Consider the following 27,010-nt stretch of genomic DNA (forward strand, 5'->3'; position numbering starts at 1 on the left):
TGACTGTCCTACCACACTTCTAGCCATACACAGCGCATGAACTAAATTACAGCAGTTAGATAAAATGACATTAGCGGTATCCCCACTCAGTGTAACTGTTCCTTTTGTGAGATGTTAGAGCTTTGTTTTATACAGCAAATGCCTATCAGATTTAGCCACATTTCTCCATGCTGACTCAGGCTGGGACCATGAGGTAACAGGCCTTGTCGCAGTCCATGGTTTCTGGTACTATTGGGTCACACAGGGTAAGTATTTCCGTTTGGGATTATGATCAGAAAGGATCCACCATAGGATAAATCTTCAGATCAGCTGCTTTGACCCAAGTTGTCCGGTGTAAATGTACATGCAACCTCACCTAAGTGAAGCCATACACCATTAGGAAGGCTGTGCTCGCACTCAAAAGGCTATCTTGTCATGAGAAGCAGCATACCTTTGCTCCTCACATGCCAGTGCTCACACTGTACCATCTGTGCACCCTACTATTTACGCAGAGCTTTTGCTCCTGAACTGACTTCAGAAAGTATGGGGATATTGTCTCAGCTTTACAGACAGCGAATTGGGGCAAAGAAGGTAAAATGACATGCTTGAGTTGACACTGTCTGCCAGGTTCAGTTCCCAGGTCTCGTGATTTTCAGTCTCCTATTGAATCACCAGAATACATTAGGTCTCCAAGTGAATGCTTCTCCTCACCTGTTAAGTGTTGCCTGGGGCTTACGTGGCATGCAAGGGGCTGCACCAGGGGCTCCAGGTGACTGCAAACCGACCTGCCAGCACGCATGCTTTAGGTCCCACGGAGACTGCAAAGGCTACCTGCATAACTTCCTTGTGGTGGGACTCTGCCCTATAACATAAGACTTGGACCGAACATTTTTTTCTCTTGAAAGAGCTTCAGAAATGCAAACATGCTCTTGTTCATACAAAAGACCTTGAGTAAAGTATCACTACCTCTACCTTACAGATGAGGAACTCGGACAGACCTGTTCAATACCTCTCACTCACAGGAATAGCTAGAAACGACATGACAGACTGCTGCTTTGCCAACTCCACTGCTTTTTATACTGACTAATATATGATTTTTTTCTCAGCAGCTCCTCCTGTCTTCTCCGTCCTATCAGCTTCTCTTTCTGTATTTCACTTTATTTTATTTCTAAATTCCCTAGGGCAAGTGTCATATTCCTGCTCTGTGTTCATACGGTACCTTACACAACGAAACGCTGGTCACTGACAAATGCACTTAGGTGTTGTCGATACATAAATAATAAATGATAGCAATTTCCTGATTATACAGCATCTCCACATGTCAGTTTAACCTCAGATCCCATATCTGTTTAAATATCAAACATGTGTAAAAGCCCAGTTAGAGGATTAGTCTGTCCATGGAATAAGTATAATACGTAATTTAAATGGCTACATTTCCCATAACTAATTATATATTTCTCATATGTTTGTAAGATTTCTGAAGTATATTGTTATTGCATCAACAGGCATAGTACTAACATTTAATCCCTCAGTGGAAAGCTTACAGACAAGTAGTGAGATTTTTCCCCTCACTTTACTTGGATCTAACTTCATTTTGTTATTATAATATAAAACCATTACAATAATATTAATTCCTTCAAGAAGCAACTTGAGCAGTATTTTTTCACTTGCTCAATCATCTATTAGGGAGAATTTATTAAGCAATTAATCAAAGTAAATAAAATGCTTCTGAAGATGCCTTCAACAGGTACACATTATCTGCATGTGGCAGCACGACACTAGCTTAAATAAATTATCCTTACATCCTTAAAACCAGAGTCTTTCTATAATGCCTTTTTATTTTCTTAAAATGCTTATTTTCTTTCTTCTACCCATGAATAACTAGAAGTTATTTGAGGAAGTATAGAAAACTTACAAGCAAACACTACACTGCTTTATACCAAAGAACCTCTTTAATTTTAATCACCTCATGAAAAATTGAGTAAGTTAGGGAAACAGTTTGGTGGATGCCATTGCCAAACTCACAACCAGCACCAGTCAAGCAAAGAAGGCAGCTTCACATATATTGCTCTCAGGAAACACCATGGCAAAATCGGGCTGTAGTCAGTTTCTTTACAAAATATTCCTACCTTTGAACAGAAAACAATAGGCTTTCAGACACATTTTTGTCATTGTTTAAAAATCTTACCAATTTGGTTTTTTAAATCTTACTAAATTATCTGTTTTGGAACGTAAGACAGGACAGGTCAGAATATTTTCACTAGGATCATTTCTAGCACTGTTATCAGAATGTAGCCTTGTAATTGCATAGAAATTAAAAAAAAAAAAAAAAAAAAAGTGAAGAGGGCATGAAAATAAAATTCTTCAATTAATTCTTATCTTCAGACCATGTAAGTACATGTAACTGCAGACTTCCTAGGACTTTCACAGTCATTTATGCAATACAGAAATACTGAAATGGCTTCAAATTGAGTTTTGGAAGGAGCAACAGCAAATCTTCCTCTGGCCCTCTGCCACACCAGTGTATTTAGCAGTTTGACGCTGTTCTGTTGCTGTATCTCTCCAGTTTAAGTCATGCATTTATTTCCTGCTCTGGAGTGATCAAAGCTTTTCCATCTAAGACAGAACATTATAATTGCCACTTTCAAAGGTTTTTAGGAAGTTGCTCCGTAGATTTAAAATCATTAGCAAGAGCCTTAGTGCTCATCTAGCGAGTTACATCTTCTAAGTGTTACACAATCATTAATTAATTATAGGTTTGACTAAACCTTTAAGGTTTTGGCTGTATTGGGAGCAGTGTAATATGCTCCACCTCAGCTGAAAGCCTTGGAGATACTGGGCTTTAGGGAGGCTTAGTGACTCACCGGGGAAATTAATCTGTTGTCTCTATGCCATCTAAAGCAGCTGATTTGCTACAAAAAGGAGCACACGCTGTATTTTCTTCCAGGACACTGCAGCTGTTGCTCACTCGGTTGCCATACCTGCCTGCGGCAGAAAATCTCCTGCTATTCCAACAGGGGTGGTGCAAATGCGTACGTTTCCTACGCAGAGTAATGATATAGCTACACAGTTTTCTTTTCTGGGAGAGATACAATACACTTTTATGTCTAACTGGTTCAGTTCCTGCAACATAAAAGAACAGGAACTGGTCCAAGACTGAAAGATGCACAGAATTCAAGGATCTGGGGTAAGTAGGTGGCTATTCAGAGATACCCAGAAGACCTAGATAAGCATCAGACCGACCCATCCAGGAGATATAGCAGCATTCTTCAGCGGATTTCAAAACTACAGGAGACAACAGAAATCCTGGTGGGTTTTTTTACATTTGATAGCAGCTAGGTAAAAGACAGAAATCATCAAACTGACAGGGACTGGAACCCCTTGTCTCACTCCTTTCACTGAGAGACATAACCCACCATGGTCCAACTGCTGACCCAAGGCTTTAACCCAGCCTACAGAACAAATTTTCTGGCCCGTCTCCTGTCCCCCATCACAGACAGAGTGGCCCTTCCAGCAGTACAAGCTGCCTCCACAGCCAAATGCCTTCATCCACATTTGCACCCGTCCCAGCAGAGAGATGCACTATTGCAGCCAGAGAGACTGATGTGGGGGGATGTGGTGGGGGGGAGCCACAGCAGAAGTAGGAGACCAGGGATTTACTGCTTGCACAGGGCAGCAGCTGCTGCTGCTTTTGGGGCCGGGGGGGGGGGAGGGCCACAGTGAAGGAAGGAGGGTGAAAATCTAGTCTGGCACCTGGAAATGCTGCGCTGGAGCACCTTATCTCGCCCATTAGGCTGGGTAGTTCGGTTTTCTCTACTGTTCCCACCTTCAGCTGGGGTATACGTCAGCACTGTTGCCCACCCTCAACTGCAGTGCTCTGTCATGCTGTGGATAATACTGCTCTCCACAGCTGTGGTTCAAATCCGCTGACATGGGAAAGGTTTTGGATTGCCACCTCCCGTTTCTTTGGCAAATGTTGTACTATTAGATGATTATGAGAACTCCCCAGTATCAACATCTTATGGCTGTTTTAAGAGTAACAAGATCAACAGCTCTGAATTCCAAGATATTTTTAGTCGGGTCTAGCCATCTAAACAAAATGTTTCAGCACAGTTATTCCCAATATGTGGCCCGAACAGATACTTCACAGTTTGTTCCTTTTTTATACCTTCTTGTCTACACTGATCTTTATTTTAGCAGCCAGGCTTGCATGTCCCAGCACTGGACATGCTTGCTGCTATTAATCCCAGTCCAGGTGCCTATAAGTCTCATGCTCTGTACATGACAAGCAGGATGCCTAACCCAGCATTTTGGGTCCCACTGCAAGGTGACTAAACCTCTTCTTTGATTTAACCATAAAGCTACTCTGAGTGGGTCAAATTTCCTGTTGCTTTCAAGTGAACAACAGATTGCAGGGGACCGGGGTTTCATACGTTTAGAAAAACTCTTGCACATCGAAGGAATTCTTTAACTAATGAGCAAAAACCCCTCAATAATTATAATTTTTCCATGAAAACCTGGATTACAATTTTATTCAAATATACTGTTTACAACTGTAATAGAACGCGTAGACCATACTAGAAAAAGCTGATCAATTCATATTACCTTATTCACCAAAAACAAGACTACATTTTCTGTTTGCTCCATATGCATTTGCTTCTATTTCACTCCACTGCATGTAACCTGAAACTATCCATTATGCATCACTGCCTTATTAGCTTCACCTGATTTAGCTGAACCTGTCTCCTCCCATTCAGCAGGGCAATAAGGGTATTTTTAATCTGCTCTAAATTGCACTTGCAATTTGTTTTAATATGATGAATCTGTAAACACTTAAATAGTTGCAAAAGCTAATCAGATCATTTAAGATGTGCACATATTCCTCATGAACAGTATATATCTGCTCCTGTTGTCATCTTTCCCTGCATGAGTCCAGCCACTACTCAGACAAATCTTCAGCAACTTTTGTGTCACAGTGTTACCACCTCACACAAAAAGGTTGGAATTTCCCACACAGTGAAGAACACTGCCACACGGAAACATATTTTCTCTGCCGATTCATGTGTTACAAATCCCACTGTAAACAGCACAAACCAGAAAAGACTGAAAAATATTCAGTTTAAAGGATAGCTTCCCATAATCTTTTTTGTATGGATGCATTTTTCACTAATGGATTAAAAGAATGATTTCTAGTCTAAGTATTCCTGAATGAGTTCTGTTGAATGTAATACTGACTTGACCCCTGCTCAAATATATATATGTTAAATACAGAATCTGTTTTCTGTCTCTATGAAGAGATACCAAAAACTAAACCTTTAATGAACTGATTAGACAACTGTGCAGAAAATAAAACTCACAGAGAAAAAAAAAATAAGGAATTTACATTTTTTACCCATTGTTTTGTTTAGTTCTAAAGCATATTATATTGATTTATGTGTTTGCGGTTTTTTTACCATTCAGATAAAGCAGTAAGCAAAATATTAATCCCTTTTTCTTCATTCCAAATAAAGAAGGGGAGAAAGTTAGTGATAATACAAAATACAGGAAGAAATAGTGAAGAGGAATTGTATCAGATATGTAAGAAACACACTTTAAAAGGGGAGTAGAAACCTGCCACGGAGGACCCTTACAAAGTTGCAGGAGTAATTTTACATTATTAGACAAATATGTAACTGCCTGTGTCTTTGGAGAAATGTGCACACGGTGACAAGAGAGTTTACAGGGCTACTGGGGAGGCAAAACCATTTATGTGAGAATGCGAGAGGAGTACATGGAGACGATTAACAAGAAATGGGTGGATGAGCCTAGGAATACCCTCAGAATTCAGCCAATGTAAAATTTGACACTGAAATATAATGAATTGAAATTTCCTATTGTATAATGTGAGAAAGCGAGAACACTGCCAGTTCTCAAAGATCTTCTAATGGCTAGTATTTTAACTAAACCCCTAGCTCCTGAAGTCATACAACCACATGAGATTTCAAATAATTTTCTTTAAAGGAGGTTTCTTACCTTGTGCTTATACAAGTAATCTTACTTAAAATAGCAAACTGTCAACAGCCTCAAAATAAAATAATTAAACCCCAAATGTACATTTTTAAGTCTCCTGACTTTACATTAGGTGTTATTTCTTTTCCTGGATAGATTTATGATGTTTTACTACTCAGTGCACTTTGAAATGCTGAGTAGTACTGGAGATGCTAAGTGACCACTCAGTCCCCAGTACTTCAGCTTATAAATGTATGAGTTTGTCATGAGGAATGACTGTTTTATGTTGTTTCAGCAGTGGGCAGCTGGCTGGCACAGCCAGGTGCACACTGCTCAGTTTTCTTATTTAGCACAGTTGAAACTGTACCATGGTACTCACTGCCAGTAACTCCTAGATCAATGATGGGGTTCTCTCCTATTGCAGGAGCCACAGGATCTTGCAAAAAAAATATGTATTTTTTTAAAAAATATTGTACTCTATTCTTAAAAAAATAAATAGGTTGGCTTTTTGCTCCTACTAATAGCATTGGTAAGACCTTCCAAAATCCCATTGCTGTAATGGTTAGGAACCTTATAATTTTCAGCTTAAATTTGCACATTGCCAGTTTATATTCATTTGGGTTTGTGTCAGCACTATCCTAAAACTTAAATAGCTCTTCTGGATCTTTTTCTCCTCGCTGTCATCCAGGATTTATTCACGCACAGTTCCACCAATATGAGCCAGGAGTAACTCTACTATGATCTGTGTACCTACAGTGCTACACAGGTTTTTTTAACAAAAACCTAAGGTGTGTTAAAAAAAAACACAACAAAACAACACAAAACAAAAACCCAAAGAGAACCTGGCTCCTTGGGACTGTTCTGCAACGTTGCAAGATACATGAAAGCAAAGCTACTGTCCAAAAATCAAAGATTACAAGGAAAGAGGTCGTCACAGCCCACACAGGACTCACCCCAAACTGTGTGCAGATGATGGGTGGATGGGTTGTGTGGCGAGTGCACCATGTAACATGAAACATCCTCCACACCTAACAGCAGTGCTCCAGGGGGCTGGCAGAAGGCTCCTTAGCCTCCCAGGAAGTCCCAGCCTGCCAAATTTGTTAATTAACATACATACACACACCTATCAGAAGAAGAGTTACAACAGGAAATGATAGGAACAACTGACACACACTTGGAACAAAAAGATTTTTTCCAAATGGCTAGAAATGGATGAAACAGTTGGTCAGTTTGAGGATGGAGCTAGAAGATAAATTGCCTGGAGTAATATCAGGTCACTTCTATAAAGCCAGCTGTTACTCTGATCATTAGCTATTTAGTCTAAGCAAGCAGATGTTTTTCTTTCTGGGAACTTCTGCTGAAATGATGGAGTTCAGCATATAAAGCAATTGAAGAATCAAGTCTTTTTTTAAACACTGATTTTAAAGGCTTAATTTTTCCTCAAAATACTTGCTTTAGCCTTCAAAAAGCTTTCAGTTTCTTCATTATAGGCTGCCCCTGCAGAACATTACAAATTCTTCTTTTCCAAGGCTTTGATAGCTTTGAAAAATAGCATTATATTTGGAAAAGTGTACTTTGAAGAATTATGATACAAACCAGTCTAAATCTCAATGAAGTCACTAAATCCTGCCATTTACTTTAGCAAAATTTTAATTTGGCCTGGATAGCTTATAAAAAAACCCCACCCAAATCTGTCCCAATTAAAGAACATGTCATGATTTCTAAGGAAATTTTTAATGAGTCAGGAATTCTTTGTCAAATTCTGTTACGGCATTTACAGAATCTTCATTCACTAAGATAAATTTGATTTCATTTATTTTTATGTAACACCCTTTATTTACAGCATTTCAAAGACCAATTTTGTAACGCTATTTCAATACAGTAGAAGTACTCTAGATATCTCTTATTTCACCCCTTCTGAAGTTATTGTTTAATCAACTCTTCACTGCTTTTACTGTCATCCTATCTCAGCAAACACATAAATAAGGCAGTGAAGACAGACATCTCTTCAAACGCTACCTGCTTTATATTTATATATAATCCAGTATTTAGAAATCTTTCAGCAACAAGGATGACAATTCAGAGCCAAAGTACTAACAGATATACTGCTCCTGAAAACTCTTAATGAAATCTCTCGCTAGTCAGGTGAGCAGTCTTAATACCTTCATACAGCACTATAAATTGCTGAATGCTATCTGCAAAGTAGGATCTTTAATATTTCAACACCACACAGAAAAAAAAAAAAAATCCAGGTAACTACAGTCTCTTAAGTTTAGCAAAACATAAAGGGTTATAGGAAAAAAAAAGTATTACCTTGTGTGTCTAACTGGATGCTATAAAAATCTAGAGAAGGAAATACTGCTTTTTATATGCCAAGTAGCCAAGCCACGTCTAGCCTGTTTTTTAGCTGCTGAATCTGGAGGTGCAGTGTAAATGGTGTATTCAAGAGCCCTGACTTAGACAAAAGCCTAGATGCAAAATAGCATTTAGCTGAATGGCCCACCTTTTAGGCACTAGCAGTAGGCTCAAGAGCCTTGAAGTTCAGGCTCCTACACTGTCTTTAGGTGAGCTAGGCAGCTGAGTGCAGTAACGAGCAACTGGCTTGCCCAAATGCTATTCAGCTGCCCAGGACAGCTGATGTAAAATGCTGAGTTGGTGGAAAAAGTATCTGAGCTCCGCCCACCTTTGGGAGGTTGGTCCTTCAGAAGTGCAGCCTAGAATTCCCTTCTGAGAGTTAAGTATCTGGAACTTTCAAATAAATGAGCAAAGCCTGCTCTTTTTAGAGCACAACCAGAGAAAAGGCAGTGGTAGTGATTTATGCATTGTATTTAGCAAGTGGATCATGAAATACTGAGTAGGAGCCGGCATAAGAACTCGTATTTCCTCTCTTGCTGTACTACCCTACCAATTCAAAGTTCTGCCTCCGAAAGCCTGAAGCAGATGCTTAAGGAACAGTAAGAAAAAGGCAAACTTGTGTGATATGCTTGAAAATTTCCTTGTAAACTCTCCCAGGCTCCATTTCCAGCTCCAAAAATTCCTGAAATGGATGCAGCTTCCATCTGCTTCGCAACCCTCAGTAGGTTTCTCTTTCAAGATCTTGTCCAGTATCCTCTCAAAATGTTTTGCTCTCACAGCAACCTACAGCAGAGTTTCAGAAGTCTATCACCTGTTGCAGGACAAATTAACCTTTTAGTTTATTTGTTTTTAAATCTGGGTCCTACTGCCTTCATTTGCTGTCCCGTTGCTCTTATATTGGAAGAGTCAGTGAGGAACAGATTCCCATCACTCGTGAGTTCATAATGCTCTACAAAACAACCTCTTAAGTTGTCACAGTTCTTGACAGGGAGTCCTTGCTTATTTAGTCATTCCTCAGAACAGATACCTGTGATATTCCCTGATGCCATTTTCTTACTTTTCTTTTTACAAGTCTGCTGTGCACTTTATGAAATGAGAGGAACATATGGATACACAATATTTAAGTAGGTTAGCTATGATTTTATGCAGTAGCATAACTGATGTTATTTGTTCTTCTCCTTATTCCTTCCCTGCAATTCCTAGCCTTTGACCTTTCCAAAAAAAAAGAAAGAAAAAAAATGCTTCATCTTAAGCAAGAAGTATGAAGAGTCCTCTCATCTGACAAAACCTAAAGTTTGGAGACAGGAGATGTAGGTTCCAATCCCTTTGGCTCAGAACAGGTCTTCTCTCTAGACTGTCTTGGTAAAACGCTTCAGTCACTGGGCCACAACCTGAGAAAGTGGCACAGCCATCACCTTGTCCTTTGTCTTAAACAGAAGTAGCAGCAGCAGTCGGATCAAGACACCTGATCCTGTCAGCATCTATTTTGGGAAGCCTTACTGACTTAGGGATCAGGGAAGTCATCTGAAAGAACACTTGGGTTTGAATCCCAATTAAACTTAGGAGGGACATAGTCATTGAGATGCACATAATTAGGGTCAGGTAAGGCACATGCAGAAGGGGAACTGTACCTGCCTGAAAGCTTCCCTGGAAGCCATGAAAGGTTCTAGCTGAGTTAGGGACCCTTTTAATTAAAATTTTGGGTTCAGGCACCTAAGTTCCACTGCCATCCTACTTTCAGTGCTGAGCTTTCCTTATCAGATGTAGGATAGTATTTTTGTCATCCACAGGACTTTTACCACGATGATTTCTGAAATTAGCTAACTCAAACAATAGCTCCTGGAGTCTTCAATTAGTAATGAAAAATACTGATTTCTAGGGTGAAATATGCTACCTCTGCAGGATCAAAGAAAATCTAAGTCAAGTATGGGCAAGAAGTAGAAGGCAATAGGAGCTTTTGAGAGGCATGTCACATCTGGAATAATCCATGATGCTTTATTCACAGTGCCTGTTTTCTTGAAAAGTCTATTATTTCACCTCAACCAGACAGTGCCACAGTATCAGCCCGCAATGCAAAGTAAGTAAAATAAACCCTCACCTCATTTCTCAAATCTCCAGTTATTTCCACCTGATCCTCAAGACTGAACTGACCAACTTCAGTAATTTGTATTCAACAAGCAACCTGCACCATACCTTCCTACAAAAGTACTCTGCTGCCAGCAGTTCCTCAACAACCTGCTGGAGCCAAGTTTCATTTACAGTCCCAGCCTCTTTGAAAAATTTGCTATCTTTCATTTAGTGGATTTTGTTTATTTAATACTGTAAGTCCTTTTCTTCCTGTTGATTTATCTTTCTAATGCAGAAGCCTTGACATGTATTCAAAAAGGTAACTTTTGTCTTTATGGGAAAAGAAGCTTACTGAATAGCCAAAGGATGTCTCATACAGGAAAGCCATATAAATGGTGCACGAAGCTGTGAGAATCGAGCTGTTTAATGGGAACGGGGGGCTCCGGAACTGCCGCAGACTTCCAGGCCCTATGGGGAATACTGAGAAGCACAGCATGTTTGAAGAGGAATTGAAATCGTCAGCGAAAGAACAGAATCTGTTCACCCTTAAATTCCTAATTAGAGAACTCATAGTGGGAAGTGACCACTTAAATGATGAGCCCAGAAAATGAAGGAAACCGTCTTCCTTAAGAAATGTGCAAGTACTTACATTCATAAATTAACATCCAGATTTACAATCCAGATTATAATATTTTCAAATGACCACCCTATTTTTATATCTATTATTTAGTTTCTCTCCAGGAATTCAGATAGAAGAGTACATTTAGGGATGAAGTGATGCCAAATACAACTCAGAAAACTCTCATTATATATTGTATTGATTCAACATTGGAACTACAGCTTTAACTATTTTAGATACGTCCTACAGACTAGCGTGCTGAATAAATACTCGGTTACGCTGACATTAACTTTTAAAATGTCATTCATTTCTGCACAACTTTTCATACCTGCCAGTATTTGAACCTAAAATAAATCCATATTATACATTTAGATTTTGGTATATATCAATCTCTATGGTACAAAAATGCAAGACATATAGATGGTTATAATATATACAGTTAAAACAGATGGTTTTGGTTTAGCTCTTATGTTTTAGATATGGCAGGACTAAATTTCTCCACAGGAACTATGTATCATCATCCATAGGAACATGTCGTCTTAAGTGTAGAATATGCTAAAGCATTAAAAATAATATACAGTAATATTACTGTGATGTAACTGAGCCTGAAGTATGCCAAGTATCTGGCCTGCAAAAATATTGTTAAAATAAGAGGCTAGTGCAAAAAAGAAGGATCTGATCCCATAGTCCTTTAATAGTCTAAGGGCTTATTGTATCTAAGCATGTGGCCATGAGCATGAACAGAAAGTGTGATTCGATTTAGAAAGCTGAGCCAATGCTGTCTTTCAGATTCTCGTTATTATTAGTTGGGGCCATCCAGTAAAGAGCGCAGAGAAGTTGCTTTTCTTGTTGGTAGTGAGATGTATGCTGTCTGCTAGCTTGGAAACACAGTCCTGATGTCAGCTGTTGTGTAAGAAAAATTAGAATAGTTAGGGAAACGTTACTACTTTTGTGTGAGTAAAGTCATGGTACTGGGATGCCAGAAACAAACTAAAAATGAAAGAGATCTTTTTTAGATAGTGAAAAATTAAAGTGAGACACAACTAATTAAACAATTCACAGTTTAATTAGCTGCATTTTGAAAGGCAAAACCCTAGCTGAGGTCAGACAGTGATAGTAGTAAGGTGTGGATGAGCTAATTTTGGAGAGACTTTCTACATTATTTGAGGAAAATTATCCATACATTTTGCTAGTGAGAGCAGGGAATATTTTTTAAGTCTTGCCTAAATATTTACACCTCTTTGATTCAAATCTAGCCACAACTATAATGTAATTTGTTAAAACATGTTCCTTTTTCTATTAACATTTTCTTGCCTACACAGATTCATAAATAGTCTACTTATTGAAAAGACTCCAGGTATTTTTTCCATAACCACAATGAGACAAAAGCTACAAAAAGGGCACACCCCACTGACTTTCAGGAGGTTACATGGAACACATCAGTAAGCCGGGGCAGAATTTCAAAGAATATCTTCAGCCTGATATATATGCAGGCTGAAGATTACAGATTCATATACTTCTCATTTAAAACAAAAATGAGAAAAAGCAAGTGAATTGTCCACAGAGTGGGTTTTTTTTTTTCCTTTAATTTTAGTAACAGAAAGAACTTCATAGGAAATCTGTATTCTAACTACACAGTAGTATCCACAAATAATCAATCACACAGGACTTCTCATGTGCCTTCACTTGTGGCTGAATAGCATCTCGCTCCACAAGTAGTTCCATTGAACTTCACTGAATGGCACTCACTGAGAATACTCAGATAATACCCTGCTCCATAAATAATTACATCAGTACTTGGCTTCAGTAACAGTGTGGAGGAAGGTGCTATTCATATCTCTGCAGGGATATTAGAATCGAGCCCCTAAGCATTTCTTCAATAACACAGAGAACGAACTGTTACTGTCTTGTCATTCCCAAAAGAACTTTTTGCCTCCGTCTGCTCTAATAGGTTTTTCTTCAGTGAGGTTGATTTGACCGCCTTTTCTTTCCTGAACACATAGGAGGCTGAGATTTTCCTGCTGAACCTCCTAGAGGCAACAGCAAACCTCCCAAACAGATTCATTAGAAGGGACCTCCTGTAAAGCTCTGTCCGTGACCAGCTGAGAACTCAAAAACATTTTTTTGAAACTGAAAGCAAATGAGGCCAGGATCTACATGTTGCCTAGCCTCGAACTAGTAAGCATAGTCTCCAGAATGCAAAGGCAGACTGCCATGCTCTTCAGCAATGTCCCATTCAGAGAGCCCTGGGTCTGGTTTCTTCCGTACCAGAAATACCTAATGGTAAGAGCCAGCCTGTCTGACCCAGTCCTCCTCTCTCACCAAGCCCTAGGACCCATACACTGGTAGCATGCAATCATTTATTTTTTAATGAAAAACCAAAAGGAAATAATGCCAAAATTCTAACAAAATATTTACTCCTATGAACTAATACTATCAGATGACAGCATGTTTAGTTATGCAAAGATACTCAGAGAGGAACATACTCAAATGAAATCTGATTAAATCAGTGTAATAACCTGTACAGGGTATTCATTTTTGGGAACAATCACGTCATTGAATACACTGAGCAGCCTAGCTCATGAGTCTTCAGAATAAACCACCACTGAGACCAAATCATCCGTCACATCTAGAAAGGGTGTCCCCTTCAGGTCACTATTGAAAACAATAGTGTATCAGTCCAGAGGAAAAAAAAAGTAGCCCCACTTATAATATACCTCGTGTGTGAGTAAAAAACCTTGTTTTCCCATCCTGACAGATCTTTTAAATTCATTAATATAACATACACATGCACACAATGTATTTGAATATCACATTATACAAACCCACCTTATTTCTAAAAAGACATGAGATTAAATTATTAAAACCCCCATAGGTTTCATTAAAAAAGTTATGTTTATACCTTGCATTGCTTGCAAGGTGGTAGGAGCAACTGAACATTGAAGTTGGTCTCCAAAATTGAATTGTGTTGTATTACCTTATGATCATATCATGGTATACTTGATCTGTACTCACGTATTGTTGTATACCTCCACACACATACACAAACACCTGATAATTTTGTCCTTTAAATAGTCTTGGGAGTGCGTCTGATTTTAGGAAGCAGGTTGGTAACGTAAGAAAGATGCTATGAAAACTTTATCAAAAGTTTTACGACAGGCCATTCTTTGCCAAACTAGTATAAGAGAATTGTATTAGAATAAGCACCCTGGTTTTAGAAATAGGTTAGTTTAAGTGTGCCATTAAAATGCTATTAATGCCCTTACAAAGATCATACATTTTAATTAAAGGTCAGTTACATCCATCACATTTATAGTTGAATTATTCCACTATACTTTCAGAAAGGAGGTAAAAATATTTTTCACGCGACCAAATTTTAAAAAGTAATTTCCTCTAACTAGCAGAACTCGGTACGAAACGCTTTCACTCCGAGTAACCTAACACCGATCTTTGTTTACAGAGCTTCACGGTTTCAGAAGCAGCACCACCTATTGGGTGAAAAATGTAGGTTAGTGCCTACTTTATCACGAGAGATCTATTGTAAAACTGGTTTTGTACATAATGAGCTGAATCTCCCAAGTTCCTCACGCTTAAATCCAAGAAAACAACCAGTATTTTCTAGTGACCTACTTGACAGCAGCTTATAAATTCAAAACGATCGTTCGATACGACACAGAGCCCGCTACTTAAGCTCCCAGTACTTATTTGACGAAGTATTTAAGACGGCGCTTCCAACAGCATCAACTGACTCACGCCGGTTATAGTAATAATAACACCGAGTACCAGAGCGCCGCGTGATTTTTAGGATGCGCTCCAGTTGCACAGCTCTGAATGAGCTGAAAACGAACTGGGTTATGTAAGTAGTCCTGCTAAAATCTATCTATGAATCCATATTCTGTAGGCAGGGTCCCACGTGAATGAGCGGCTTGTGTTTCGCTTTTCGAGGCAGCAGCCGCACCTCGCCTCAGGGCAGCCACCGGCGTCGCCCGTTCTCGGCGGGCGAGTCAGGTTTCGGACGGAGATGTTGCCCCCGTCCCCGGTTCTCTCCGGAACAGTTCATGGCAGAGGCTAAAGTAAAATTTCACATCCCGCCTCCGCAGAGGAGCTCGACCCGCTCGGCGGGGGTTTCCTCCCCCCACTCGCCCCGCCAGCCACAGGCGCACTCCCACTCCCCCGCGGGTGCGGGGCCGTGCGGAGCGCCGCGCCGGACACCGCTGTGGGAGCAAAGGCGGGGGGGGGAGGGAGGGGGCGAGGCTGGCGACCCCCCCCATCCTCTCCCCGCTCCGAGCGACCCGCCGGTGCCGCGGGTGGCGTGGGGGTACCGCGCATCGGCGGAGCCCGGCAGCGGGCGGCTGAGGTAAAAAAAAGGGGTAGGGGAAACGAGCCCACGCGTGGTGTTGGCAGCGTGTTTCCACGGTGTGGAGCAGCCGGCGACTGCACCTGCGGCTCCAAGCAAAGGGGGGTGAGAGGGAGGAAAGCCCACCGGAGCCCGGGGAGAAAAGTTGTCCTGAAACGCAGAGAGGAATTCATGCAGGCATCACTCACCCACTCTGAGGATACAGACGAGCTGGATGCAGGCAACCAAGCGCCCTAGAATGAGCATGTCCAAATCGTCCTCAGCCTCCTCCCGTCTGCCTGCCTGTCCGACTGCCTCTCAGCCTCCTCCCTGCCTGCCTGCCTGCCTGCCTCCGCGGGCAGCTGCACCCCTCCCCACCGGGGAACCGGCTCCGCGCCGCGGCCGCGCCCGGCGGCCGCCCCCACGCCGCGGGCGGGCGGGATCAGCGGCGCTGGGTGCTGGCGGGGCCGCCGCTCGGCTCAGCGCATCGCGGGGGGCTCGCCGGGGCCGCCCGCCCTCCGCTCCGCTCCGCTCCGCTCCGCTCCGCTGCCCGCGCTCCGCCGAGCGGCCGCGCTGCCGAGGGCGGGAGTGCCTGCGGGGGAGCGCGCGGCGGTGTGCGTGTGTGCCGGGGGGGGGGGGGGGGGGAGGGGGTGCGTGTGTGTGCGCACGGCTGCGCGTGTGTGCGCTCGGTGTGTGTGTGAGTGTGTGAGTGTGTGTGTGTGTCTGTGTGTCTGGGCGCGGGGGGGGGGGGGGGGGGCGGAGACCGCGCGCTGCGGGGCGGGCGCGCACGTGTGCGCGCGTGTGAGTGTGTCTGCGCGCGTGTGTTGTGTGCGTGTGCGTTGTGTGCCTGGGGGGGGGGGGGGGCGGGTAGTGTGTGCGCGCGCGCGCCCGCGAGCGGGAGGGGGTAGACCACCCACCCCCACACCCCCCCCCCCCCCCCGCAACCCTCGTCACCCAACAGGCGGGAGGGAGGAAACCGGGGACCGAGGGGGGGAGGGGGGGGGCATCGCCTGGCCAAAGCGGGGGTAGAGCGGCTCCGCGCGGGGGCAGCCCCCCCGGGACAGCCCGCCACCCCCCCCAGCGGCCTGCGAAGAAAAGTTTATTCCGACGGCGGGAGGGGAGGGGGCGGCTGTGGGGTGTCTGGGGTTTCGGCGGGCAGCGCGGTGAGGCGCCGGCCGGTGCGACCCCGGGGACGCGGGGGCCGGGGCAGCCCCCCCCCCCCCCCCCCCCCGGGGATGCCGCCGAGCGCCTCGGCGGAGGAGCCCCGTTAAAAGGCAAAAAAAGGTGGGCTCGGGGCCGGATTGTGCAAAGCGCTCACGGCGGCGGGGAACGGGGAGAGTGATCGCGGGGAGCCCGGCGGGGCCGGGAAGCGGCACCGGCCCGTAAGTAGGTGGCGTTTGCGGTCTGCTGCCCGAGCCGGGAAGCGGAGAGGAGGGTACGTGCTCCCTGGGAACTGGAAGGGGGGAGCGGGGGAAGGGGGCTGGAGCAGCAGGATATCATTATCCGCCCTAGAAGTGGGTCAGGGCGCAGGCACTGGCACCGTTTCTTCGGGAAGACAAAACACGACCCGAAAAAAAACCCAAAACCCGCCCCGAACTACCCAAACAAGAAGTGAAAAATTAAGGGAAAGAAACACCAGGTGCCACGGGACGGGGTGGGCCTGCCTTCCCCGCAGCCTTCCCGTGCTGCGCTGAGCCCTCTTGGGTGTCCCTGTGTGAAAAGGCGGGTGGGGGGCTAGAAGCGCCCCTGACAAACGCTCTGGGCTTGGGGAGGATGAGATGACACGCGCGATCCTCCACTTCATCCCAGGTCCGCCAAAGGGCAGCCCAGTAGCCTTGTGAATGGTTTCTGTGCTTGTGATACTGTTCCCATCTGAGTGAAACCATCTGTCTGGCCAGCACGGATGTGATGGGACTTCTAATGGTGGGCAACTTAAGTGTAAAAACACTTGGTGCTTTATAGGTACCCTGCTCTACCGTGCCTCTTGGTCCTCAAGCATAGGAGCTGCTTCTGCCAGCTGGTCCTTCAAGGAAAACAGAAGAAACTCCTGTGTCAGTTTTTCATTTCGATGTCTGCCTGCTCTACCTGGCTGTTTGGGACATGAGGAGCTATCTTGACGTGAAGGAAATTGGAAACTTCTGAGTGAACAAAAGTTAGAGGAGAAAGTGCCGAGGTGCTCGAGCAGTTGATTGTATTTGGAAAGCAGACTGCAGACGTGTCTTCTCATGCAAGGTCAGCATCTTTCAGGGTACTACGGAGTTTACATACAATAGAGGTTGGTTCATTAGGAGAAGGATGAACTTTGAATGACGGTTCTTGTGAAACGGACTTCCGGTATCACAGGAAGAAACAAGTTCCGTGTGCTGAACTCCACCAATAAAAAAATATTTTAGTATTGTCCTAAGGGAAAATGTTGTTAAAGATTTTAGTCAGCTGGTTTTCAAGTTACTGAAAGAACCTAGATGCCAGGAAACAACTGCAGTGATTTCCAAACCCATACACATGCAAACATGCACACACTGATATGCATATGCGACACAAAAAACTAATACCCGTCGATAATATATTTGAGAGAAACTCCAGCTCTGACACCATTGTGCAATTGGCTTAGTTTCTCAGTGGGAATAAGAATTATACAGTATTGCATAGCAATCGTATAGGTACTATTATACAGCGTCAAGCCAATGCCCGCAGGACTGCAGTAATGCGTGGTGCTCGGGCTATACCTCCACTTGGGTTTCCTCTCAAGCTGGTAGGTAGATGTAACTTAGCTGCGTTGCTCATGAGTACACGTGAGCTTGCAGCAGCTTCCACATTCCCCCTCCGTCCTAGTGGGGGCCAACTTTTGAGCAGTTTGGTGCCTTTTCATCTCCAGGTGCTCAGCTGTGGCCAAAGCTTTGCGGCTGTCTGACAAGGCTAAAGGATCGCCTCCAACAGCTGCTGACGTCGTTACCTACTCGGGTAGGTGCTGGAAAAGCTTTAGATAGGTCAGTGTGCTCCCTTTCCTACAGTGTTTCTTTAAGAATTCCCTTTTATTTATACCATGAACAAATTGCCCATCATGAACACACCCACACCGAAGGGCAAGCACTGCGTTCAGAAGTTGCGCAACCATTTCCTAGTTTTCCACAGTTTTCCACTAGAGAGAGAATCTGGTCTTGACGTGGTCGTTATGCCAATAGTTAACTTTCACTTCCAGTAGGTAATACACTGTAATATTTTACAAGGTGAACGATAAACATTTAGGACAGATGACCAGTGAACGTATTAGACTCTTCATCATTTGAAACCTTTACATCAAGAATTTAGTCTCCTTAAAACATGACCACAAATGTCTGCACTAACCCATCTGCAGTTTTATAGCCTGTAATAATGAGGTAATAAGGATGGATTAGAAGGTTAATCTCTGGCCTTTTAGGTAGTGCTTATGCATACCTGGTCAGAATAAGTATAAAATTATAATATCCTGATGTGATAGTACTTTACAGCTGCTTTGAACAGCGCTCTCTATAGTCTAGGAAATGCTTGGCTGTGGTAGGGTGACACTGTTCATCTTCACCTTTAGCTGTCATGTCATGACATTTTAGCTTGTGCTGTGTCAAGCCAAATTCACTAAAATTAATTTGGAAATAAGGAATTTTGTCAAGCAAATCAATTCATTAGCTCTAACACAACATGATTTCTATTACTGCTTCCTCTTTCTCCTATACGAAGTATAAATAACCCACAACGTGATACAATAGCAAGCAGATATGAAAAGGACTTCTAGTTAACATTGCAGATCTCTATTTCTTTAAAACTTACTATTATTGATGACTTAGGAATGAAAATATGACTTATTTTCATTGCTCCATTACACAATATTTCTACTTGTCCTTTTATGGAACATTAGCAAGTCTTGATGAGAAACTGGTCCCTGTTAACATTTTCCCCTTTTGATAAGCCTCTCCCATCTGGGTTTTTTTTTTTTTTTCTTTCAAATTTCTTTAAATTTCAGCTTTCTTTTACACTTCTCATCTGGTACTAAATATTTTCTTCAAATCTGCTCTTTTTATCCATTGTTACATTTTTCTCAGTCTAAATGAACCTCTTCTCAGTGTTTATACTGTGTTTTCCTTTGTAGTGTGACAATCTTGTTATTTTCCAGGGTGAGTCATTCCATGTCTTGTTCAGCTTTTTTCCTAGCTTGTTTTGAGTGCTTATGGTTTTCTTTCAGAATAATGTCAATTTCTTGTTGCATTTATCTTCTTCTCTTGTGGTAAATGTTTTCATTTTCAATGCTGTCTTTGATATTTGTCAAATCCTTTTTTGGGTTTACATGCAGCTTTTATTTTTCTTTCTTTCCTATATGAAGGCTATACCACCAGTATGTCTCGATATGTATGGTACAGTACGTTAACAAAGAATCTGGTGGACTTCCACCTTTAGATTCTAATTTGCTGGAGAAACCCACATGTAAATTCAAAACATTAAAAAGGTGTGTGCAAAAGGTGTGTTGTCCTGGCAATAGTTATAACTCCTATCATTAGGAATATCATGTAGACACATAATACAAAACCAAAACCCAAATTCGTTAAGTGTCATGCTGAAGTCAAATGTATCAGATCTCTCTGGTTAGAGTACTGTTTTTTTTCCAGAACTTCTTCCCATGAGTATTTAATATTAAACGTCCCTTTGCATGGATGATTATTAGCATAGGATCTCAAACCTTTTTTTTTGGTAATATTAAGATACAAAATGAAAGTAAAGCCAGTGTTTTTGTCTACCTCAATTTTATTTGGCATGTTAGAGTTTCAAGATCATTAAACATTTATTAACAAATAAATAAAGACTTTTTTTTTCATATTTTAAGGGAGTTCCATTTTTTTGCATTCTGTGTAGTGTTATTTTCATTTTGGGGTTCGGTCTGAGCCATTACTTTCCTCATTCGGTTGCCTCCAAGAACACAGAAGGACAAGAAAAATAGTGACATTGAACCTCTTATTTGGCCCTTTGCTAAACAGAAGATATAACTCAACTGCTTTTCGAAGTTAAACCCAAGGACAGTAGATGGTGTATGTTTTCCTCTCAGAAGGAGATCAGAACTTGACAGTTTGGTAGCAGCCAGGTGCCATCAGACCCTTGGAAGAACTAGGTGAGAGACAAAATCTATTCACATAATCTAGTTTTATTATTTTACTTCTCAGTAAGAACCAGTTGAAAAGAACTGGTCTGTTAGATGCACTAAAGACAGCATGGTTTAAACCTGTCCTTTTAAGCAACTATCTGTCTGGCCTAGCCATGGAAAAGGCTTCAATACCACATCTTCTGGCAAAGCAGATGATCAAATGAAAGGTTTCTGGGCGAGAAATCTTAGGTATCTGTTTCTCCCAGCTTTATCAGCTGATCTTGAAATAAAAACTGTATCTTTCTACAAACTCTGTCTCTTCTGGCAAAACCAGCCTGTACCTGGCTGATTCCTTCAGTGTCAAAACAGCTGCCCCTTGTTAAATCTGCTGAAGAATGACCTTCTAACCCCACTACTTAACAAGCAGAGTGGTTACAGAGTATGAAAAATAAGCAAAGATGGGCTGAAATGCAAACTTTGAACAAACTGGTTTTATATACGTGTACATGAGCACCGAGTCAAATTTGTCTACATTTCCTTCATACTCATTTGTGGCTGTTCAGTCACAATTTACCTCTCTGCAATCTACCACTCAACACTACTACTCAACACCCACTACTACTCCTCAACACCTGTTGCAAACAAGCGATTCCAACATTTTCCATGAAGGTTGGTGCTATTTTTCCACATGAAACCTATCTGTGTGCACCAGTGGCTGACTTTCTGACTGTGCTTTCAGCTCTGTGAGAGGCATGGCCATGTTGTAAAATGCTCTGACTCCAGCTGCAAATCCCTTCCAATGTTCTAGACAAATGGATATGCCTCTAGGGGCATTGGGTTATTTTCCCTCCTGCTATACAGCAACAGAGAAAATGAAAATAATATTTCACACTCCTGTTTAGCATTCCTATTCATTTCTGCTTGGATTATTAAATGTAAAATTGGGAACACAAAGCACAGCTATGACCACACTAGTATTATCATCTCACTGCATGGTTACCTGTTAGCAACACAGTAGTTTCCCACAGAGACAGGTAAGGTGAACTCCTGAAACGATAAATGAAGAGTGGGCAGGAATAAATTATTTAACATCCAATTCCCCTCCCAGTCCCCAAACACAGGGTAGTATGACCTCCTGGGAAGTCTTATTTTTGCTCGTCTTTCTCTGGAGGGGCAGGTAGAAGCCGGTCTGCCTGAATGCCGGGGATGGTGGCAGCCTGGTGCAAAGCCTCTCACGGCTTCTCTACCACCTATCCAGGCACTGAATTTGGCCCTCCACTTTGAGAAACTTAGGAAGCCCACTGTCTTTCATGTCACCCATGCAGTGAACTGTGTTTACAAGTAACCATTTCATGGGTCCCCTTCTCCTCCGGCTCTTACTGCCGGTAAAGCTCTCGTTACGGAGTGTAAAGAAAAGTTTTCTATCACAGTGAAGAAGGTTCTTTCAATCAGTAACTGCAGAATAAGGCACTGTTTTCAGTGGTGGTGATGATTAAAAGGCTCTTTTTCTGCTGCCTTCTTTTTAAAGACAGGGTACATCCTGATAGGAAATTTGGACAAGTAAAACCGAAATGTGTATTTACAAAACCAGCAAGCCAAACTGGAAAACTCCAGTGCATGGTTAAGCTATGTATTAAAGGCATGCATAGACTCAAACATTTGGTCATGTAGGGTAAACAGACAGTTCCTATGTATGTGGCAGGCTTTAACAATAGCCCATTTAATAGTAAATAAATTAATAAATAAGTAAATCCTCCCTGCAACCAGCCATAAAACTGAGATCTACTAGGTCAATTCCAGCCAAAAGCAAGTTTGTTTGGCTCACTCGCAGATCAAATCAAACAGTATTGCCTATGTTGACATCACATTTACCAATTTTTTTCTCTTTCATTGTGAATCTGGTGGCTGCCTTATTACAGCAAGTGTCGACCTACAAGCACAATAGATATGAAGTCCCTGGAACAATTTATCATAATCATCATGCTTGGGTAAACATTGTTGATGATGCTGCACAGAAGAGTTTTCAAATAATGCATATTGAGTGGTAGGAACACTTTACTGCTGGCAAATGAAGCACAGATTTTTTTTCTTAAATGCATGTTTATAATTTTTTTCTGTATTTTTTTGCTTATAGAAAATTGTACCACTTTTAGAGGGTATGTTTCAATTTTAAATAGAACTAAAAGCAACTTAGATTATGGAACTGACCTAGTATTTGACTGCTGTTATTCTCATTGCTTTTAAATATGTAAGTATTTTTGAAATCAACTATTCAGCTGGGGATAAAAGTAAGAGGCACCAGAACAACAAGGGTATGTTGATATGCCATAACCCATCTCAAAAATAGCCACTATTTGCCAGCATTCAAGGTATTGGCAAAATAAACTCTTCACAGCTCATCCTCCTTTTGACAGTACCACCAATGTTGCTGGTACATTGACAGGAAAATAAACAGAGCCAACATGGCTTCTAGCACATAGAAGCAAAAGGCACAAGCTTCTCAAGTAGGGAAAGAAGTAACTAAGTAAAACAATATTCCTCCTTAACATCTGATAATATTTAAGGCAGTCGTTCCATTGTAATAGCTTCTAAGATCTCAAAACATCTATTGCTAGAAAGAGTAACTTCTTAAATTTGAACAAAATGTAATCAGAAAACACATATCTTGGTTTGCTATTAAATCTTCAGAGCTGCCTACCAACTGCGGCAACTGAAATATATAAAATTTAATATACACAGACAAAAATGTGATGCATGTAGAGAGAAGAATCCTAGGTTCTAAAGGAAAATGACGAGATCTGAGATTACTGTTACCACTCAGGAGTGAGATCTGGGGCTATGATAGATGTATGAAAATATTAGCTCAGCACTGGTGTCAAAAAAAAGGCAAAAGCATTCTTAATTATTAGAAAGCAAATAGAGAACAAACCAGAGAGCATTACTTATGCCACTCCATAATCCTCTTCTCTCTTGCCATTCTAACTCAGACTGAATACAAAATGATTCTTTAGGATCTCTTTTTCTTCTTCCTCTTTTTTTTCTCACTACACACACACACAACTCCCAAAACTTTCTTCTTCTCAAAAAGAACAACAAGGGTGATCAAAGATGAGGTGGGATGGCTTCTGTGTTTAAGGAACAAGGAGGCATATATTTGAGGAATTTGAGGAAAAAAAAGAGCCTGGAATTCCTCAGTCTGAACAAGAGACAACCTACAATCAAGGTCTGTAGAACCAGACCAGAGCACGGACAGGGTAGGTGGGGAATGACTGCTCACTTGTACAACAGAAGAAACTGCTGGCAGCAAATGAAGCTGGCATGAGCTAAGTTCAAAAAAAGGCTCCAACCCCAAAGTTTTTCCTGCAATGTGAGTAAGGCTTGTGGAGATATCCTTGGCAATGTATTCTGGACTCAGCTAATTTATGAGAGTTCAAGGGCAGACCAACAAGTGTTTGGAAGAAAGATTCTTTAAAGGTCACTGAATGGACATGTACCATCAGTCTCGGTAAATCCCTTGAACTCAGAATTAGTTAGTGGTTGCAGGTTACTTGGGGAAAGTATGATACACCAGTCCTCTTTTCCTCTTTCCTAGGCATCTACTAACCATTGGAGAGAGAATGGTTGCTTTTTCTGAGCCAAACAACACTTTTGAATTACGTTGTTGTAGGTGCCTTCAGCACAGACAGTGGAGACCTTTAGAGGTCTTCTTAATTACAGATATGGTCCTGGGTGACAACATAAACTATGGCACATTCAAATATGCCAGAAAAAAAGACAACCAATGGTGTTTGCCATCAGAACATCAAAATATTCCAGCTGCAGTTAATGAATGTGCCATTAAGTTATGCTTTTATCAAACATCATTTGCTTATTTTAAAATACAACAGGAGAAAATATAAACATTTCCATGGAACTAAATTTCAGGAGAAAGCAAAATCCCTAAGTAAGTTTTATGGTTAAGGTAAGGCTTAGGGACCAATTAAGCAAAAGCTAAGCAGCCAAGTGTAAGGTATGCGGGGAGATGACTGGGCTCGAGGTTCATCTAATTGAACATGACATGAGACATTATGTTGTGGGACATAACGAAGAGCAGAGTGAGAAGCTGTCAGAAGTTACAAATAGTGCTGTGAAGGCTGGCTGTGTTTCACAGTTGGTTAAGGGTGAGTTGCATGAGGGGCGGCCAAACTTCACAATAATTGGAGGGCAGTTGTGGCGTCTTTTGGGGAGAGGAACTTGCAGTGCCAGCAGTACCTAGGTAACGATATCAGTAAAACCATGTAAGGTCAAGATTACCTGAGTAACTGTATCAAAAATACCAAATTTGGATACAGATATAGGAAAACTGGAACTAATGGGAAAAATAACTAAGGGTTTGTTGATTATCTGGAGGGAGACCAGAGTGGAGAAAGGGAAGGATCAAGGAGGGTGGGGGAATGTGCAGGGGAAAATGTTGATGAGGAGCATAGAGGGGTTTGGTTATGTGTGAGCAGGTAGCTGGTCAGTGTTTTTTACTTAAATCAGCCTGACTGAAACATTCCCAGTTGGTGTTATGAATCAGCAGCAACGTGCGAAGAGCCATCTGATTGCCTGGATTATCACTTCTATTGTGATCTTTCATTTTAAAATACTTTCTAATATAATTCGGGCAAATACCGGGTTGATAGTCAATCCTTAGTGTTAGGTTACATGATTTCACCCTACCAGTATCAGTAGGGTGCCTTGTTTTGTGGCTGTCCTTGAAAAGCCCAAGCTGAATTCCTGATTCTGTTTTAGATTGTCTTGATGGAGAGGCTATAGTTTGCAAATAAAGACACATAAATGTAAGGGCCTGCAAAATGACTGTGGTCCCATTATAGCTGATGGAGAACCGGTCAGTGTTTTGTGACCAAATGCCAGGGTCTAACTATCTTGGTCTAAATCATCTCTCAAGGTACAGGCAATTTGCTCACATCTCAAGCACAGCTAAAGAAGGAAATGGCCACTCTCTGTATACTAGCTGAAGGTCTCACATAGGCAATAGGACACTCAGGTCCTCTGCCTATCTCATTTGCAAAGTTCACTGGTTTTTGTTCACTCCCAGAGTTTGCTTGAAGGTCCTGGGACCCATTAAGTTGTGTAAGTGCTTTTGTGGGTTCTGCTCCTTTGTTTTTCTGCTCTACAGGTTTCTATCTGCTCGGGAAAGATAACAGCACTTCTCTACTCATCCGGGGATTTTGGAGATAAGAACTCTGCAGACAGCTCAGCAATGGGAGTCTTTCAGCCAAACATAGCCTGTGCAGCACCTAGTGCAATTTGTGGAACTCCAAGCTCTATTTAGATTAAACACTTTGTGAAAAGGAAGACTATTATCGAGATCCTATACCTATATCAAGCATAATTATATATGAAAGTGTGAATAACCTTGTTGAAACATCTCATATTTAGCTATATTATTATTAATAGGAGACAGGGAGGCTTAATAAGTGGGATTAGCACACATAAGTGGCTACATTAATGAACTGTTAGCATAAATGAAATACTTTGAACTTTCACCACTTGGAGCAAATAAGCTCATTCATCCCCTGAGTGATTTGTGAATGTACCAAAAATACCCTCCAACCTTATCTAGCAAGATAGCTACTTTAACAGGGGAGGGAGGAGACAAGGGTGGAGGATTGTGTGTGTGGAATACAGCAAGCTCCCATACTATTGTGTGGGGTTTTTTTATTTCGTAATCTCAAATTAGCTTTCAGACTCCAGCAACAGTCAAGAATATGAAAAAAAAAAATCGAAATTAAAAGATGAGGACAGAATTGCACAGTTCTTCCCCTACGACCAACTGTAGCCAGAGTGGCATGAGTTACTTCTGCACTTCACCCTGAGCAGAGCTGAGCTAGACAGTCAGTCTTGCTAAGGCCTCCCTTATCTGCTAACTGTCCTGAAGTTGGCAACAGCCTTAAAAGACTTGCTGTGTGTAAAGGTGTGAAAACCTCCATAACTAGAAGAGGCAGAACTCTGAAAAACAGGTCCTTTTCCCACACTTCTAGAGTACATGCTGAAAGCTTCCAATTAAACCAAAGACTGGAATAAAACCTGTGGTTTGCTATGTCAACTGCTCAAATCAACTGAAAATGCACAATTTGCTCCCACATATCAGAAAACAGGCTGACACCTCCCATAGTTTTTATTAAGATGAAGGTAAGTATCACCACCAATTTATGATACTAGTAAGCATGTTTGTCATCAAAGTAATGATTTTTTTAACAAATCTTGTGGTGCTGGATTAAGTCCAATTGTCACAGGCAACAAATGTGCAGTAGCTATAAAACATCTTGGCTATTTCCTGAAAGAACAGTTTCACAGTTTCTTGGTGTACATGGTAAGTAAAGGACTGAATCTGAAATATTTTGCATTCAGTTTCTTTATACTCAGAGCATTGAACAACAGAGGGTTTTCATCTCCTAGCTGCTTTGTCCTCCCCAAATTTCTGGAGCATACGTGACTGCCGTACTTGTCAGCTGGCTGTGAAACACTACAATAACATAAACCATGGTGCTTTAAAATGCCACACTAATACACC

At 41.8% G+C, this 27,010-nt stretch overlaps 1 protein-coding gene and 1 long non-coding RNA gene across 6 annotated transcripts in view; one reads left to right on the forward strand and one right to left on the reverse strand.

Moving 5' to 3' along the window:
* Positions 1–15,883, reverse strand: part of PTPRZ1 (protein tyrosine phosphatase receptor type Z1) — a 144,210-nt gene extending 128,327 nt beyond the window's left edge. For all 5 annotated transcript variants that reach the window (XM_049813670.1, XM_049813669.1, XM_049813668.1 and 2 more), the window contains exon 1: positions 15,554–15,883. In XM_049813670.1, coding sequence (XP_049669627.1) covers positions 15,554–15,611 — 58 coding nt within the window. In that variant the 5' untranslated portion in view covers positions 15,612–15,883. The remainder of the gene's footprint in view (positions 1–15,553) is intronic.
* A 778-nt stretch (positions 15,884–16,661) lies between these two features.
* LOC126044408 (uncharacterized) lies at positions 16,662–19,030 on the forward strand. The gene is made up of 3 exons (XR_007507664.1): positions 16,662–16,726; positions 17,154–17,576; positions 18,220–19,030. It is a non-coding gene; the product is annotated as an uncharacterized LOC126044408 (long non-coding RNA).
* The last annotated feature ends 7,980 nt before the right edge of the window (positions 19,031–27,010 follow it).

Source organism: Accipiter gentilis, chromosome 11 (assembly GCF_929443795.1).
Source record: "Accipiter gentilis chromosome 11, bAccGen1.1, whole genome shotgun sequence".
NCBI classification, from domain to species: domain Eukaryota; kingdom Metazoa; phylum Chordata; class Aves; order Accipitriformes; family Accipitridae; genus Astur; species Astur gentilis.